Source organism: Hyperolius riggenbachi, chromosome 9 (genome assembly GCF_040937935.1).
Source record: "Hyperolius riggenbachi isolate aHypRig1 chromosome 9, aHypRig1.pri, whole genome shotgun sequence".
In the NCBI taxonomy this organism is placed as follows: domain Eukaryota; kingdom Metazoa; phylum Chordata; class Amphibia; order Anura; family Hyperoliidae; genus Hyperolius; species Hyperolius riggenbachi.
In genome coordinates this window covers 263,231,009-263,248,376 of record NC_090654.1, presented here as the reverse complement: position 1 = coordinate 263,248,376, position 17,368 = coordinate 263,231,009, and the positions used below count along the sequence as shown (strand labels likewise).

The 17,368-nt window shown below is 50.5% G+C and overlaps 1 protein-coding gene across 1 annotated transcript in view; it reads left to right on the top strand.

The window, feature by feature from the left end:
* TSHR (thyroid stimulating hormone receptor) overlaps positions 1-17,368 on the top strand; it is a 131,947-nt gene that overhangs the window by 82,318 nt on the left and 32,261 nt on the right. The window contains 1 exon segment of the mRNA XM_068254446.1: positions 3,755-3,829. Within this exon segment, the coding sequence (XP_068110547.1) occupies positions 3,755-3,829 (75 nt within the window).

Below are 17,368 nucleotides of genomic sequence, written 5' to 3'. Positions count from 1 at the left end.
TGGGGCTTTCCTCAGCCCCCTGCAGCTGATCGGTGCCCTCGCCGTGTCCCTCCGATCTTCCTGTCCCCGCCGGCGGCCACTTCCGGTTTCGCCGTCATGGGCCGTTAGGCTGGGAACGCGAGTGATTCTTCCCGTTCCCAGCCACAATATCTTCCCCTATGCTGCTATTGCGGCCTTCCTTGCCCTGATGGCCGGTGACGGCGAAACCGGAAGTGGCCGGCGGCGGGGACAGGAGGATCGAAGGGACATGGCGAGGGAACCGATCAGCTGCAGGGGGCTGAGGAAAGCCCCAGGTGAGTAAAACTCTTTTTTTTTTCAGACTTAAGGTTCACTTTAAGAAACTGCAATCAACACACGGTAGTAACCTCTTGCGCCCCTCTAGTGTCACTTTAAGGAAGTGCACACTACACTGGCGAAAGACGCACACCCATAGCAAAGAGACAAACTTAAGAAAATGCAATCAGCAGCACAATCCTATTTAGCTCCCGACTAGCCAGTGGGCTATAATGCGGTTCTGCACTCGGGGTACCCCTTTAAGGAACGTTATGTGCACAGTTGGGCGCCTTGTGAAGAAGCTGCAGCAGCAAGTAGACTCCTGATGCACTCAGCCACAACAGCATAGATGCCAGTGATGTGAGAGGAGACAGGTTAAACAGGACACAGTTCTGAATGGCAGGCTATGGCAAACAGTCCTGACATACAGTTGTAAGAGGAGTGGTATGACTCCCAAACCTCTCAGCCAGGTTAATGCCCCTCTATCACTGCAAAGATAGTTCCTACCATGAGGTGCAGGGCCAGTCCCTGATAATGGTCACTCAGCAGGTGTAGAACTCGCAGGCCATAAGTTTTGAGGAGAGCACTGAGATTCACAATCTTTGTAATCCAGCTGAAATGGTTCCTTCTGAAGTCCACATGGCTTGTACAATCCAGACTCCACCAACCTCACAGGTTCTCCCAGTTCTGATCTGGCAGCTGTGTTCTCCCACCAGGCTCAGCATGCAGAAATATGTGTCACAGGATCCCTTCTTCACACTCAGTTATCAAATGGGGGGACCAATCTGCTGGATTTAGGCCTGAAATCCAGTCTCAGTAACTCCAGACCTCTCTCCCAGGCTCCAGACACACCAGCCACTCCTCAGCTCCCAGAAGCCTCTGCTCACTCCAGCCTCTCTTCCAGAATTCTCTGCAGTCTTAAAGGAACTATGCCCTCCAAAGGCAGCAGTATATAACATAACAATAACATACGCTGACCATAAGTCCCGCTATACCCGGGACGCGTCCCACCTTTGGGGGGCGCTGTCCCAGGCTGCATGAGGTCCCGGGAAACGTCCCGCTTTTAGCAGCGGGACGTCCCGGCCTCAGGACTCTGGCCACCGTACTGAATGAACTAGCCGCAGCGTCTCATAGACGCTGCGCCAGTTCATTCCTCGCTCCAGCAGCCTGCATTGTCCTCCGGCAGGCACAGGCAGAGCAGGGCTACGGGAAGATGGCGTCCGGAGGCGGAGCCCTGTCTCCAGTACAGGGCTTTGGGTGCCATCTTCCCATAGCCCTGCTTTGCCTGTGAGTGCAGGAGATTGGAGAAGGATCGTCCGGGGAGCTGCGCGCCACTGGCCGGCCGGCAGCGAGAGGAGACTTCTGTCAGGTGAGTAAATGCTTTTTTTTCCAGGTGAAATGTGCCCACATTGCGTTTATTTTGTGCTGACATGTTGCCTGTAATGCGTTTATTTTGTGCTGACATGTTGCCCGCAATGCGTTTATTTTGTGCTGACATGTTGCCCGCAATGCGTTTATTTTGTGCTGACATGTTGCCCGCATTGCGTTTATTTTGTGCTGACATGTTGCCCATTGCGTTTATTTTGTGCTGACATGTTGCCCACATTGCGTTTATTTTCTGGTGTCGGGGTTAACTGTTGCTGCATTTATTATTTAATGGTCATAGTTGGTTATGTTTGCTGCTTTGGGGCTACGGTATACTATAAAATAGCATCACACAGCTTCTGCACACCCATGATGCGAATTCTCGTTTGACCAGATCATGGCATAAACACTGCTTTCTTATGCCTCGCTGTTACATAATTATGTTAGCTCCGCCCATACAATGTCATGGTCACGCCCACTTTCGGCACGGCGCAGCCCCCCCACACACACACTTTTCTGCGCGGTGCAGCCCCCCCCCCCCCATTTCACGCACCCCACCCCTCTTTTTGGTGCCCCCAACCCCCCCCCCCCCCCCCCCGCCGAACCCCACCGTCCCAGGTTGAACCGACAAAATCTGGTCACTCTAAATAACAGCACATTATATGGTGTTACAGTAGTCTGACATCTATAGCTTTACCTTCGTTGGTTATCACATGGTCACACCTGATTGACCCGCCCTCTGGCTGAATCCAGAGAGAAGAGGAAGTCAGCTGTACTGCAGTGACCAGGACATTACTCTTCCAATGCAGCACTTTTGCTTCTATATGTATTATATTCAGTTATTATCACTGTCAGGGCCGGATTTACTATAAGGCACTGTAGGCATGTGCCTACAGGCGCCTGATGATGGAAAGGCGGCTTGCTCCCCTCCCTGAGTGCCCCCCTCCCTCCTTCCCTATGAAGCGTCCCGAGGGGAGTGTAAATGAAAGGTTACTCAGTTGAGGGCACCTCTAGCTACTTAACCTCCCTGGCGGTTTGTTAAAATCCGCCAATTTATTTTTTTTTTTTTCATGTAGCGAGACAATGTCTCGCTACATGATAGCCGCTGCTGAGCGGCATCCCCCCAGCCCCTCCGATCGCCGCCGGCGAACGGAGATCAAGAGATCCCGTTCAAAGAACGGGATCTCTTGGAGGGCTTCCCCCGTCGCCATGGCGACGGGGCGGGATGACGTCACCGACGTCATTGACGTCAAAGGGGAATCCGATCCACCCCACGGCGCTACCTGGCACTGATTGGCAAGGCAGCGCACGGGGTCTGGGGGGGGGGGCGGCTGCGGCGACGGGTATAGCGGCGGATCGGCGGGCAGCGGTGGCGATCGGAGGTTACACGCAGCTAGCAAAGTGCTAGCTGCGTGTAACAAAAGAAAATTATGCAAATCGGCCCAGCGGGGCCTGAGCGGTGCCTCCCGGCGGCATAGCCCGAGCTCAGCTCGGGCTTACCGCCAGGGAGGTTAATACAGAGGGTTCCTCAGGCTACTTAATACTGGGGGCACCTTTAGCTACTTAAAACTTAGGATAGCTCTGGCTACCTTATACTAAGGGGCCCCTGTAGCTACCTATGACTGTCAAGGGAAGTAAGGGAGAAGTGACAGCTGGGCCAGCCAGCACTCTTGCGGTGCAGTTCGGTGGGTGTTTGTAGGTTCATGGAGGGTGAAGTCTATGGTGCCAGGACATCTGTGCCTATAGGCTCCTGTGATGTAAATCTGGGTCTGATCACTGTGATAACTTGCCTTGCTGCACATTCCAGTGACGTGACTGGACCTCTTTAGTGAGATCCCACCGATTGACCACCAAATGGGCTTGTGTGTTTGGCTTTTCTGGATCCAGACCTAATTTCTGGTGGGAGGAGGGGGACGATTCTATGGACAAGTTGGGGAATGGTGACAATGAATATGGTTCAGGAATACAGTAGAGGTGAGTTGTCACAGGACGTTAGTCCTGGGCTCTGGTGCTCTGGGTGACCCACAATGGACCATAGTTGGTAGGAGTGTCTACTGGTGTGGAGAGACCACCGCAGATGATCTGCCCAATTCTCATGAGGTTTCTTCTGTTGCAGAGAGATGCGAAGTCTGATGAGCCTGAAGAGTATAGATGCCCAGGCCTTCCAGAACCTTCCACAGCTCCGATACCTGTGAGTACCAGTCACCAGGAGGAGGGGGGGAATTGTCTCACAGGTATTTTAGAGTTTGGTGGGCTGCCTTACCTACTGTTTATATCTATAGGGCTCTCACATGTCCTCCCTATTTTGGAGGGTGTCCATCCCTGTTGTGAATTGTGACATATACAGGACAGGGTAGCCAACTTAACCACTTCAGGACCACAGGCTTTACCCCCCCCCCCCCCCTTAAAGAGAACCTGAGGTGGGGTTCTGACAATGCTATCTGCATACAGAGGCTGGGTCTGCCTATACAGCCCAGCCTCAGTTGCTTTCCAGATCCCCCCTAAGCCCCCCCGTGCTCTGCGATGCCCCCATGAATCACAGCCGTGCTGTGCGGGCTGTGTTTATCTATGTACTATTAGTCTCGGCGCACCTCCCGCCTCCTGCATAGCTCAGATCCCCGCCCACATACCTTCCCTCCAATCAGCAGGGAGGGAAGGGACGCGGACGGGTACTGGAACTATGCAGGAGGTGGGGAGAGCAGCAGACTGACATTACAGAGGTAAACACAGCCCGCTGCGACACGCTGCGTGTCGACAGTGCGGCTGTGATTTATGGGGGATAGCAGAGCGCAGGGGGGGGCTTAGGGGGGATCTGGATAGCAACAGAGGCTGGGCAGTATAGGCAGACCCAGCCTCTGTATGCGGATTTCATTGTCAGTACCCCACCTCGGCTTCTCCTTAAGACCAGGCCATTTTTTACAAAATAGCTTACTGCAGCTTTAAAGCCTTGCTGCAGGGCCGTACAACTCAGCACACAGGTGATTCCCCCCTTTCTGCCCACCAACAGAGCTTTCTGATGGTGGGCTGTGATCCCTGCAATTGTGTTTTGTTTTGTTTTTATTCATACATTTTTATAATTTATTTATTATATATTTTTTTTATTAAACCCGCCCTCCCTCCCCCCGCCAGCCAATCACTGTGATCGGCTGTCATAGGCATCAGCCTATGACAGCTGATCACTCCAGTGTCTCCCAGAGGCTGCCTGGTGTCTTGGAGACAGACAAGGATGCAGGAACCCTTTCTGATGTTTGCTTATCAAGGATAATGTCACCCTTTTTTATAGAATTAGAGGAAATATGATTTATTTTTGGATTAAAATTTGGGTAGCCCCAGGGTACATTTCCTCCTATAAGAAGCAGCCCTCAGGTTCAGAAAGTTGACTTCCTTTGGAGATTGTGTTATGCTGTAAATACACCGATCTATGGTCAGTACTGCATTCTTCCGCACCAGGAATTAGACCTTACGCTGGGTAAAGTTCGATTTCTGTTTCATTCCCTTTTATTTTGATAAGAAAATGTCTTGTTGTGTGTCTGTTATTTTTACTTTTGTTTTTGTCAATATTTTTGTATTTATTCTTTCTGCATTTGTTCCACTTTTTGGATTATTAAAGGGGCACTATGGCTAATCTCTTCATTTTAAGTCCCTTTAACATAAACATTTGTATGTGTAGCATGTCATGTATTGTGACTGATTAAAATGATTTTTTACACTGCAAGTACACATATATAGCTAATGAGTCATGTCGGACAGATTTACCTTGCTGACGCCGATTCAGAATAAACCATTGTGTAACAGGAGGCATCTGTAACCGCTCTTCATATTGCTGATTTATTCCCCCCTCTGGTCCGATCAGATAGGTTTATTCCAACTTGTAATGGCACAATCGTTAGCTCTGTGCAGGCTGCAGCCCCCGTACAGCGCAGGAAGGCACTGCACGGCTCTATCGTTCCATGCTGCTTGCTAAGGACCCCTGATATGAAGCTGGCACAGCGACGGACACCTATTGTTGTCCGTTGCTGCGGTAACCAACATTCGGCTTTTCAAGTGCGCAAAACAGCGGCGGAGTCAGCTAGCAGACACAAGCGCTATTGCTGTGTCCTGCTTATGTGCAAAATTATATTTCTAACTATCTCCTTCTTCCTGAAAACTACTCAGTGTCAATCAAAAACGATCCTCCTAAGAGACACAAAGCATAACACAGCAATAGCGCTTGTGTCTGCTAGCTGACTCCGCCGCAGTTTTGCGCACTTGAAAAGCCGAATATTGGTTACCGCAGCAACGGACAACAATAGGTGTCTGTCGCTGTGCCAGCTTCAAATCAGGGGTCCTTAGCAAGCAGCATGGAACGATAGAGCCGTGCAGTGCCTTCCTGTGCTGTACGGCGGCTGCAGCCTGCACAGAGCTAACGATTGTGCCATTACAAGTTGGAATAAACCTATCTGATCGGACCAGAGGGGGGAATAAATCAGCAATATGAAGAGCGGTTACAGATGCCTCCTGTTACACAATGGTTTATTCTGAATCGGCGTCAGCAAGGTAAATCTGTCCGACATGACTCATTAGCTATAAATGAGTACTTGCAGTGTAAAAAATCCTTTTAATCAGTCTCAATATATGACATTAACAATGCTACACATACAAATGTTTATGTTAAAGGGACTTAAAATGAAGAAATTATCCATAGTGCCCCTTTAAATCTGTATTTAATAAGTTATGCTGCATACACACTTGAGATAAAAGTCTTTGGAAAAGGCAAGATCACAGACCAATTTTACCCCATTCCATGTAGTATGAGAGCCATACTCTACACAGTCTATTCTATGGAGCTGCACTCCCCATCAGATAAAATCTTTGCAAGATGCTGCACACAAAGATGCTGTACACACTCAAAAGATCAGTATCTGCAAAAGATCTCTTCCTGCAATAGATCCATTCCTGCAAAATGCATTCATAGTCTATGACCTAGTTTCTCAACGTGCGGTACGCGTACCCCAGTAGAGTTGGGCCGAACCTCCGATTTTAGGTTCGCGAACCTGGTTCGCGAACTTCCGCGGAAGGTTCGGTTCGCGTTAAAGTTCGCGAACCGCAATAGACTTCAATGGGGATGCGAACTTTGAAAAAAAAAATAATTATGCTGGCCACAAAAGTGATGGAAAAGATGTTTCAAGGGGTCTAACACCTGGAGGGGGGCATGGCGGAGTGGGATACATGCCAAAAGTCCCGGGGAAAAATCTGGATTTGACGCAAAGCAGCGTTTTAAGGGCAGAAATCACATTGAATGCTAAATGACAGGCCTAAAGTGCTTTCAAACATCTTGCATGTGTATACATCAATCAGGTAGTGTAATTAAGGTACTGCTTCACACTGACACACCAAACTCACCGTGTAACGCACCGCAAACAGCTGTTTGTGTAGTGACGGCCGTGCTGGACTGGTGCGCACCATGGCGAGAGTGCAGGTTTTGGTGGCTTTACAGCCCATATGGTCGCCTGGCTGATGTAGCTGAATGACAGAACAGTGACTGTCCAGCTGATCAAATTTGGTCTGACCACAATGAGGCAACGACCTTATTATCGTGGGTGTGCCCCCCGAGACACTCATCTAGGCGCCGGTCATTGCTTCATTGTGATACGCAAGCCCCTTCACCACGGCAAGGTAATGATCACGAAGGGGAATGGGCGCATGTACATGCCTTTTCTTTTGTTGTTGCAGCTGCCCGCAGTGCAGCCAGAAAAATTAGGCAGTCATGTACACGCACCAGAAAAATTATTACAGCGGCCGCTGCTAGCAGCGGCCTAAAAAATTCAGCAATCCGCCTGGAGTCCCGGACCCTGTTGGTGGTGGCGGAGAAGGTAGTCAAGCGGCCTGCAGGCAGACATGCTGTGTGGAGGGACTGGGAGCGACTTAGTCTTCTTGGGGCAGGCCAGGCAGCCAGTCACACGGCGTGCAGGCAGAGATGCTGTGTGTGCGGGGACTGACTTAGTCTTGGGGCGGGCAGCAGCCCTCCGGGATCCATGCCTCATTCATTTTGATAAAGGTGAGGTACTTAACACTTTTGTGACTTAGGCGACTTCTCTTCTCTGTGACAATGCCTCCAGCTGCGCTGAAGGTCCTTTCTGACAGGACGCTTGCGGCAGGGCAGGAGAGAAGTTGGATGGCAAATTGGGACAGCTCTGGCCACAGGTCAAGCCTTAGCACCCAGTAGTTCAAGGGTTCCTCATCGCTGTTCACAGCAGTGTCTACATCCACACTTAAGGCCAGGTAGTCGGCTACCTGCCGTTCCAGGCGTTGGTGGAGGGTGGATCCGGAAGGGCTACGGCGAGGCGTTGGACTAAAGAACGTCCGCATGTCCGACATCACCATGAGATCGCTGGAGCGTCCTGTCTTTGACTGCGTGGACACGGGAGGAGGATTAGTGGCAGTGGTACCTTGCTGGCGTTGTGCCGTCACATCACCCTTAAAGGCATTGTAAAGCATAGTTGACAGCTGGTTCTGCATGTGCTGCATCCTTTCCACCTTCCGGTGAGTTGGTAACAGGTCCGCCACTTTGTGCCTGTACCGAGGGTCTAGTAGTGTGGCCACCCAGTACAGGTCATTCCTCTTGAGGTTTTTTATACGGGGGTCCCTCAACAGGCAGGACAGCATAAAAGACGACATCTGCACAAAGTCGGATCCAGTACCCTGCATCTCCTCTTGCTCTTCCTCAGTGACGTCAGGTAAGTCAACCTCCTCCCCCCAGCCGCGAACAATACCACGGGAAGGTTGAGCAGCACATGCCTGCTGAGGTTGTTCTCCTGCCGCTGTCCCCTCCTCCTCCTCCTCCTCCTCCTCCTCCCCCAAAGAAACACCTTGCTCATCATCCTCTGAGTCTGACTCGTCTTCTGCACACGACTTCTCTTCTTCCTCCTCCTCCCCCCTCTGTGCTGCCGCAGGTGTTGAGGAAACAGCTGGGTCTGATGAAAATTGGTCCCATGCCTGTTCCTGCCGTAACGGTTCCTGGTCACGCTCATTCACAGCTTCATCCGCCACTCTACGCACAGCACGCTCCAAGAAGTAAGCGTAGGGAATTAAGTCGCTGATGGTGCCCTCACTGCGGCTCACCAGGTTGGTCACCTCCTCAAACGGCCGCATGAGCCTGCATGCATTTTCCATCAGTGTCCAGTTGTCGGGCCAGAACATCCCCATCTTCCCAGACTGTTTCATTCTACTGTAGTTGTAGAGGTAGTGGGTCACGGCTTTCTTCTGTTCTAGCAGGCGGGAGAACATGAGCAGGGTCGAGTTCCAGCGAGTCGGGCTATCGCAAATGAGGCGTCTCACCGGCATGTTGTTTTTGCGCTGAATTTCCGCAAAGCGTGCCATGGCTGTGTAAGACCGCCTCAAATGCCCACAGAACTTCCTGGCCTGCTTCAGGACATTCGCTAAGCCAGGGTACTTTGCCACAAATCTTTGAACCACTAGATTCATGACATGTGCCATGCAGGGTATGTGTGTCAGCTTCCCCATATGCAAAGCGGCAAGCAGATTGCTGCCGTTGTCGCACACCACGTTGCCTATCTCCAGGTGGTGCGGGGTCAGCCACTCATCCACCTGTTTCTTAAGAGCAGCCAGGAGAGCTGCTCCAGTGTGACTCTCCACTTTGAGACAAGACATGTCTAAGATGGCGTGACACCGTCTTACCTGGCATGCAGCATAGGCCCTGCGGAGCTGGGGCTGTGTAGCTGGAGAGGAGAACTGCCACTCAGCCAAGGAGGAGGAGGACAGCGAAGAGCATGTAGCAGGAGGAGAGGAGGTGGCAGGAGGCCTGCCTGCAAGCCGTGGAGGTGTCACAATTTGGTCCGCTGCGCCCTGCTTGCCATCGTTCACCACCAGGTTCACCCAATGGGCTGTGTAGGTAATGTAGCGGCCCTGCCCGTGCTTGGCAGACCAGGCATCCGTGGTCAGGTGTACCCTTGACCCAACGCTCTTCGCAAGAGATGACACCACTTGCCTCTCAACTTCACGGTGCAGTTGGGGTATGGCCTTTCTCGAAAAATAAGTGCGGCCTGGCATCTTCCACTGCGGTGTTCCGATGACCACAAATTTACGGAAGGCCTCAGAGTCCACCAGCCGGTATGGTAACAGCTGCCGAGCTAACAGTTCCGCCACGCCAGCTGTCAGACGCCGGGCAAGGGGGTGACTGGCCGAAATTGGCTTCTTCCGCTCAAACATTTCCTTCACGGACACCTGACTGCTGCTGTGGGCAGAGGAGCAGGAACCGCTCAAGGGCAGAGGCGGAGTGGAGGAGGGTGCCTGTGAAGGTGGAAGGGAGAAAGCGGCAGAAGCAGATAATGCACCTGATGGAGGAGGAAGAGGAGAAGGAGGGTGGCTTTGCTTTTGTGTGCTGCTGCTGCTTTTGCTCAGGTGGCCATCCCATTGCTGTTTGTGCCTTTTCTCCAGGTGCCTTCGTAAGGCACTTGTCCCTACGTGAGTGTTGGCCTTTCCATGGCTCAATTTTTGTTGGCAGAGCGAACAGATGGCTTTGGTCCGATCTGAGGCACACACATTAAAAATTTTTCACACCGCTGAGCCACCCTGGGATGTGGGCACTATGGGGACCTCAGCAGCTGATGCTGAAGGGCAAGTTGGCTGGCTGTACATAGGTGGCGATACATGGTGCCGGACTCTGCCACCAGCTGTTTCTGACGAAGAGCTGCCCCAGCTTCTTTCAGCAACTTCTCTCCTCCTACTACTCTCTGACTCCCCCTCTGAACTGTCCCCCTCTTCATCTCCTCTATTGGGAACATACAGAGGATCCCTATTACCGTCATCATCGTAGTCATCCTGCCCAGCTTCGCTTGCCTCAGACAAATCCAAACTTGCACCATCAGTAGGTCCTTCATCCTCCTGACACGTTACATCCATAGTGTTGCCGCGTAACTCAGACATATGAGCTGGTGAAAATTCATCTGGCTGTAACAACAATGGCTGTGCATCAGTGATTTCACCACTAAATAATTCTTGCGTCAAGTGTCAAATGCAGCGGAAGTGGTGCTAGTAGTAGCGCTGGTGGCTGAGCAAGATGAGGTGTTCTGTGTCGCTAAATACTCAACCACGTCCTGACAATCTTGGGAGGTGATGGGACGTGCCTTCTTCCGAGCACTGTACTGTGGGCCAGGTCCACACGAAATTACATTTACACGACCTCGCGCAGACCTGCCGGGTGGCCTTCCTCTGTCTCTGGCACTACCTCTTTCTCTACCTGTTTTGTCCATATCGGGTATGCACGGAGTGGTATATCACACTGCGTGCACTCACGTAGGTAGGTGGGTTCACTTAACTGCACAGGTATGCGCACTGATGCGGTGGGTTCACTGAACAGAACAGGTATACAGTGGCGGGTTCACAGAACAGGTATGCAGTGGCAGGTTCACTGAACACAACAGGTATACAGTGGCAGGTTCACTGAACACAACAGGTATGCAGTGGCGGGTTCACTGAACAGGTATACAGTGGCGGGTTCACTAAACAGAACAGGTATACAGTGGCGGGTTCACTAAACAGAACAGGTATACAGTGGCGGGTTCACAGAACAGGTATGCAGTGGCAGGTTCACTGAACACAACAGGTATGCAGTGGCGGGTTCACTGAACAGGTATACAGTGGCGGGTCCACTGAACAGAACAGGTATGCAGTGGCGGGTTCACTAAACAGAACAGGTATACAGTGGCGGGTTCACTAAACAGAACAGGTATACAGTGGCGGGTTCACAGAACAGGTATGCAGTGGCAGGTTCACTGAACACAACAGGTATGCAGTGGCGGGTTCACTGAACAGGTATACAGTGGCGGGTCCACTGAACAGAACAGGTATGCAGTGGCGGGTTCACTGAACAGGTATACAGTGGCGGGTCCACTGAACAGAACAGGTATGCAGTGGCGGGTTCACTAAACAGAACAGGTATACAGTGGCGGGTTCACTAAACAGAACAGGTATACAGTGGCGGGTTCACAGAACAGGTATGCAGTGGCAAGTTCACTGAACACAACAGGTATGCAGTGGCGGGTTCACTGAACAGGTATACAGTGGCGGGTCCACTGAACAGAACAGGTATGCAGTGGCGGGTTCACTAAACAGAACAGGTATACAGTGGCGGGTTCACAGAACAGGTATGCAGTGGCAGGTTCACTGAACACAACAGGTATGCAGTGGCGGGTTCACTGAACAGGTATACAGTGGCGGGTCCAGGTATGCAGTGGCGGGTTCACTGAACAGGTATACAGTGGCGGGTCCACTGAACAGAACAGGTATGCAGTGGCGGGTTCACTAAACAGAACAGGTATACAGTGGCGGGTTCACTAAACAGAACAGGTATACAGTGGCGGGTTCACAGAACAGGTATGCAGTGGCAGGTTCACTGAACACAACAGGTATACAGTGGCGGGTCCACTGAACAGAACAGGTATGCAGTGGCGGGTTCACTAAACAGAACAGGTATACAGTGGCGGGTTCACTAAACAGAACAGGTATACAGTGGTGGGTTCACAGAACAGGTATGCAGTGGCAGGTTCACTGAACACAACAGGTATGCAGTGGCGGGTTCACTGAACAGGTATACAGTGGCGGGTCCACTGAACAGAACAGGTATGCAGTGGCGGGTTCACTGAACAGGTATACAGTGGCGGGTCCACTAAACAGAACAGGTATGCAGTGGCGGGTTCACTGAACAGGTATGCAGTGGTGGGTTCACAGAACAGGTATGCAGTGGTGGGTTCACAGCACAGGTATGCAGTGGTGGGTTCAATGAACAGGTATACAGTGGCGGGTCCACTGAACAGAACAGGTATGCAGTGGCAGGTTCACTGAACAGGTATGCAGTGGTGGGTTCACAGCACAGGTATGCAGTGGTGGGTTCACAGAACAGGTATGCAGTGGTGGGTTCACAGCACAGGTATGCTGTGGTGGGTTCAATGAACAGGTATACAGTGGCGGGTCCACTGAACAGAACAGGTATGCAGTGGCAGGTTCACTGAACAGGTATGCAGTGGTGGGTTCACAGCACAGGTATGCAGTGGTGGGTTCACAGAACAGGTATGCAGTGGTGGGTTCACAGCACAGGTATGCAGTGGTGGGTTCAATGAACAGGTATACAGTGGCGGGTCCACTGAACAGAACAGGTATGCAGTGGCAGGTTCACTGAACAGGTATGCAGTGGTGGGTTCACAGCACAGGTATGCAGTGGTGGGTTCACTGAACAGGTATGCAGTGGTGGGTTCACAGCACAGGTATGCAGTGGTGGGTTCACAGCACAGGTATGCAATGGTGGGTTCACAGCACAGATATGCAGTGGTGGGTTCAGCAGCACAGGTATGCAGTGGTGGGTTCACAGAACAGGTATGCAGCCAGACAGGAACAAGTTAAGCCTAACTAATCTTTCCCTGAGAGACAGTCTGCAGCAGCTCGCCCTACTCTCACTAACGCAGGCAGCACACGAGTGACCGTAATGGCCGCCGCTGCCTGCCTTATATAAGGGGGGGTGGGGCTCCAGGGGCTAGTGTAGCCTAATTGGCTACACTGGGGCTGCTGACTGTGATGTAGAGGGTCAAACTTGACCCTCCATGTGCATTATGGGGCGAACCGAACTTCCGCAAAGGTTCGCCTGCGGGACGCGAACGCGAACCACTGAAGTTCGCATGGAACCGTTCGCAGGCGAACCGTTCGGCCCAACTCTATACCCCAGGTGGTACTTCTGATGGTTCCAGGGGGTACTCAGGCGTGATATACTTAACCAAGAATAACAAATTTAGAGTTTTAGAATATGATACATCTTATTTAAACAACACCAAATTAGTATATTAGCTATTTAAAAGTAATAGTAAACACTTGGAAATTGTTTAGAACCAATTATCATGTACTATGATAAAATATAAATTTGTCGAGGGGTACTTGTGATAATGTTTACTATGCTAGGGGGTACTTGGTGAGTACAGGCTTTTAAAAGGGGTACATACCAATAAAATGTTGAGAAACACTGGTCTATGAGATCTGCAGATCACCATACACACCTTGTTTAACAGACTTCATCTGCATATCTCGCAATCATCTGCAGATCTAAAAAATCCATCCTGGTGGATCTGATCTGCAGATGATCTGCAGATGGTTGCCTGTTAAACAAGGTGTGTATGGTGATCTGCAGATCTCATAGACTATGAATGCATTTTGCAGGAATGGATCTATTGCAGGAAGAGATCTTTTGCAGATAATGATCTTTTGAATGTGTACGGGCATCTTTGTGTGCAGCATCTTGCAAAGATTTTATCTGATGGGGAGTGCAGCTCCATAGAATAGACTGTGTAGAGTATGGCTCTCATACTACATGGAATGGGGTAAAATTGGTCTGTGATCTTGCCTTTTCCAAAGACTTTTATCTCAAGTGTGTATGCAGCATAAGTCTTCTGTGTACTAAGCAGAGAATTTACATCTCCTAGAGAGAGACTGCAGAGTATTCTGTTACAGATCAGTACTGTATTGTATGCTCGGTTGTTTCATTGCTACCGGTAATGAGATTGCATTGTGAGTGGGGCGTTCCCGTAGTTTTGGCCTAATGCCCGAAGCTGACCCAAGATACGTGAACGCCAGCCTGAGTGCGTGCAGCCCCACAGCAGTGCATTCAATTGTAATTGCCATAGACAGGGATACATCTCCTTTCAGTGCAGGAATCTGTGCCTGTATAGGGTGTCTAGCAGACTCATTCACAGACGACTGCTATTGGTGGCGGAGTCTTGCAAAAGTGTGGTTGAGGGTGATGGACTTGTTCTAGCTCAAAAACCGCCAGGACCTGTCTCTGCAGGCGTGCCCTGGGGCAGGGTCCGGACATAAATGAAGAATCTTAATGTGTTTTATGTATGGCCCAGTGCACACCAAAACCGCTAGCAGATCCGCAATACGCTAGCGGTTTTGGGAGCTGATTTCAGAGCGATTCTAGGTATGTTTAGAGAGGTTTTCTAAACATACCTAGCGGTTTTGGGTGCGTTTTTGTGTAGCAGATTACACATTTTGTTACAGTAAAAGCTGTTACTGAACAGCTTCTGCAACAAAAACGCCTGGAAAACCTCTCTGAAGTAGCGTTTTTCAGAGCAGTTTGCGTTTTTCCTATACTTTACATTGAGGCAGAAACGCTTCTGCAAACCGCAGGAGGCACGTTTGCGGTTTGCTACAAACCTCAAACCGCTGGTGTGCACCAGCCCATTGAGATACATTAGCCAAGCGTTTTCACGGGCAGATGCCTGGGCCTCATTGTGTGTTTATGTGTGTGTGTGTGTGACAGCTGTGTAGCAGTCCAATTAGAGATGTGGAGGGTCACATGACCGGTAAAGCTTGTTTCACACCTTTCCCACGTCACGGAATTCTTGTGCGTTTTCCGTTTTTGCGATTTTACGCTTGCCTCACATCCAATGCTAGTCAGTTGTGTAGTTTTCACATTTGAATCTTCTGCGGAACAAAAATAGCCCGCCTGTACACCGGGTACGCAAATTGCATAGAATGGAAATGCGAATTTACGCATTCCAAGTGTGAACATTTGCATGCGCATGTTGCCCATTACCCACAGTTTTATGAAAATGAACTTTGTTGGAACGCATGGAAAGGGGTAAGTGTGAAGATACCCTGAGGCGGGGTTCACACTTACTGCAAACAACCGAATTTTTTTTTTGCTGCGTTATTTCACGTCAAACTTTGCGCTCACATGCAAATTTGGTACTATTCCGTTAGCCGGGCGCAACCACCAGGTGGCGTTAATTACTATTCCCCCTCCAGGTCGCCATGGATAGTAGGGAAAGATGTAACTCTGGTGGAGTTTTATCGCCACCTACTGGATGCGCCCGGCTAACAGAAAAGAACCGCAAATTTCAGTACACAAGAAAATTATTGGGAGTTCACATGCAACGTGTGATTTTATGCTGCAGGAAGCATGTTGTTTGCTTTTTTTTTTTTGTGCATGCGAAAACATGAAAGCAAAAGCGCAAATTTTAGCAAGGTGATTTTTAGAAGTGTGATTCTCCATTGACTTTCGTTAGATGTGCGGCGGGGGCGTTTTCTTGGATTTTAAATGTGTGAGCCCTGCCTGAGGCTTTTAATGAGTAGGGATGATCAAAGATATGCAAATTCTTCCAAGTTGATGCAAATTTATGCAAATGTTTATGCAAATATATGCAGCTTGAAAACTGACCAATCAATTTAAATTTTTTGTCATCAACCAAAAGTGTTTATTGAAAGGATTGGTACAGCATAGAAAATTACATATGTACATATGTACGACGATAATCTATATATATAATAGACTAAGTGCCTCAACCTTCAAACAAGAAGAAGAAGTACTTTGCATGAGAAAATTTATGCGTGCTCAAACACCAAGTTTAAGGCCTCTTTTCCACGGACTGTTGAGCTGTGTGCTCATCAAGCAGTTACCAGGCAGCAGTGAGCAGATACCAGGCAGCAACAAGCAGTTACCAGGCAGCAACAAGCAGTTACCAGGCAGCAACAAGCAGTTACCAGGCAGCAACAAGCAGTTACCAGGCAGCAACAATCAGTTACCAGGCAGCAGCAAGCAGTTATCAGTCAGCAGTGAGCAGTTACCAGGCAGCAGCAAGCAGATACCAGGCAGCAACAAGCAGTTACCAGGCAGCAACGAGCAGTTACCAGGCAGCAGTGAGCAGATACCAGGCAGCAGCGAGCAGATACCAGGCAGCAGCGAGCAGATACCAGGCAGCAGCGAGCAGTTACCAGGCAGCAGCGAGCAGTTACCAGGCAGCAGCGAGCAGTTACCAGGCAGCAGCGAGCAGTTACCAGGCAGCAGCGAGCAGTTACCAGGCAGCAGCGAGCAGTTACCAGGCAGCAGCGAGCAGTTACCAGGCAGCAGCGAGCAGTTACCAGGCAGCAGCGAGCAGTTACCAGGCAGCAGCGAGCAGTTACCAGGCAGCAGCGAGCAGTTACCAGGCAGCAGCGAGCAGATACCAGGCAGCAGCGAGCAGTTACCAGGCAGCAGCAAGCAGTTACCAGGCAGCAGCAAGCAGTTACCAGGCAGCAGCAAGCAGTTACCAGGCAGCAGCAAGCAGTTACCAGGCAGCAGCAAGCAGTTACCAGGCAGCAGCAAGCAGTTACCAGGCAGCAGCAGGCAGTTACCAGGCAGCAGCAGGCAGTTACCAGGCAGCAGCAAGCAGTTACCAGGCAGCAGCAAGCAGTTACCAGGCAGCAGCGAGCAGTTACCAGGCAGCAGCGAGCAGTTACCAGGCAGCAGCGAGCAGTTGTGAGAGTTTGAGAGCCATTTCACTGCCTATTCACAGTCCATGGAAAAGAGGCCTTACCCTAGCAAGTCTGACATTGCAAATCTGGCCTAATTGGCTATTCATGAGGCAATGCTCATGCAAATGCATGCACAAACCAATACCACAAAGCAGTCACCCTGCTACATGCTACATTAGCACTATCGGGCTTAGTGCACACCAGAGCGGTTCGACAGCGTTTTGCGATCCACTTGCGGCTGCGGATACGCTTGGGTAATGTATTTCAATGGGCTGGTGCACACCAGAGCGGGAGGCGTTTTGCTGAAACGCATACTCCCGAGGTGAGGCATTTTTTGGATTGCGGAGGCGTTTCTGCCTCCAATGTAAAGTATAGGAAAAACGCAAACCGCTCTGAAAAACGGGAGTTCAGAGCGGTTTTGCAGGCGTTTTTGTTACAGAAGCTGTTCAGTAAC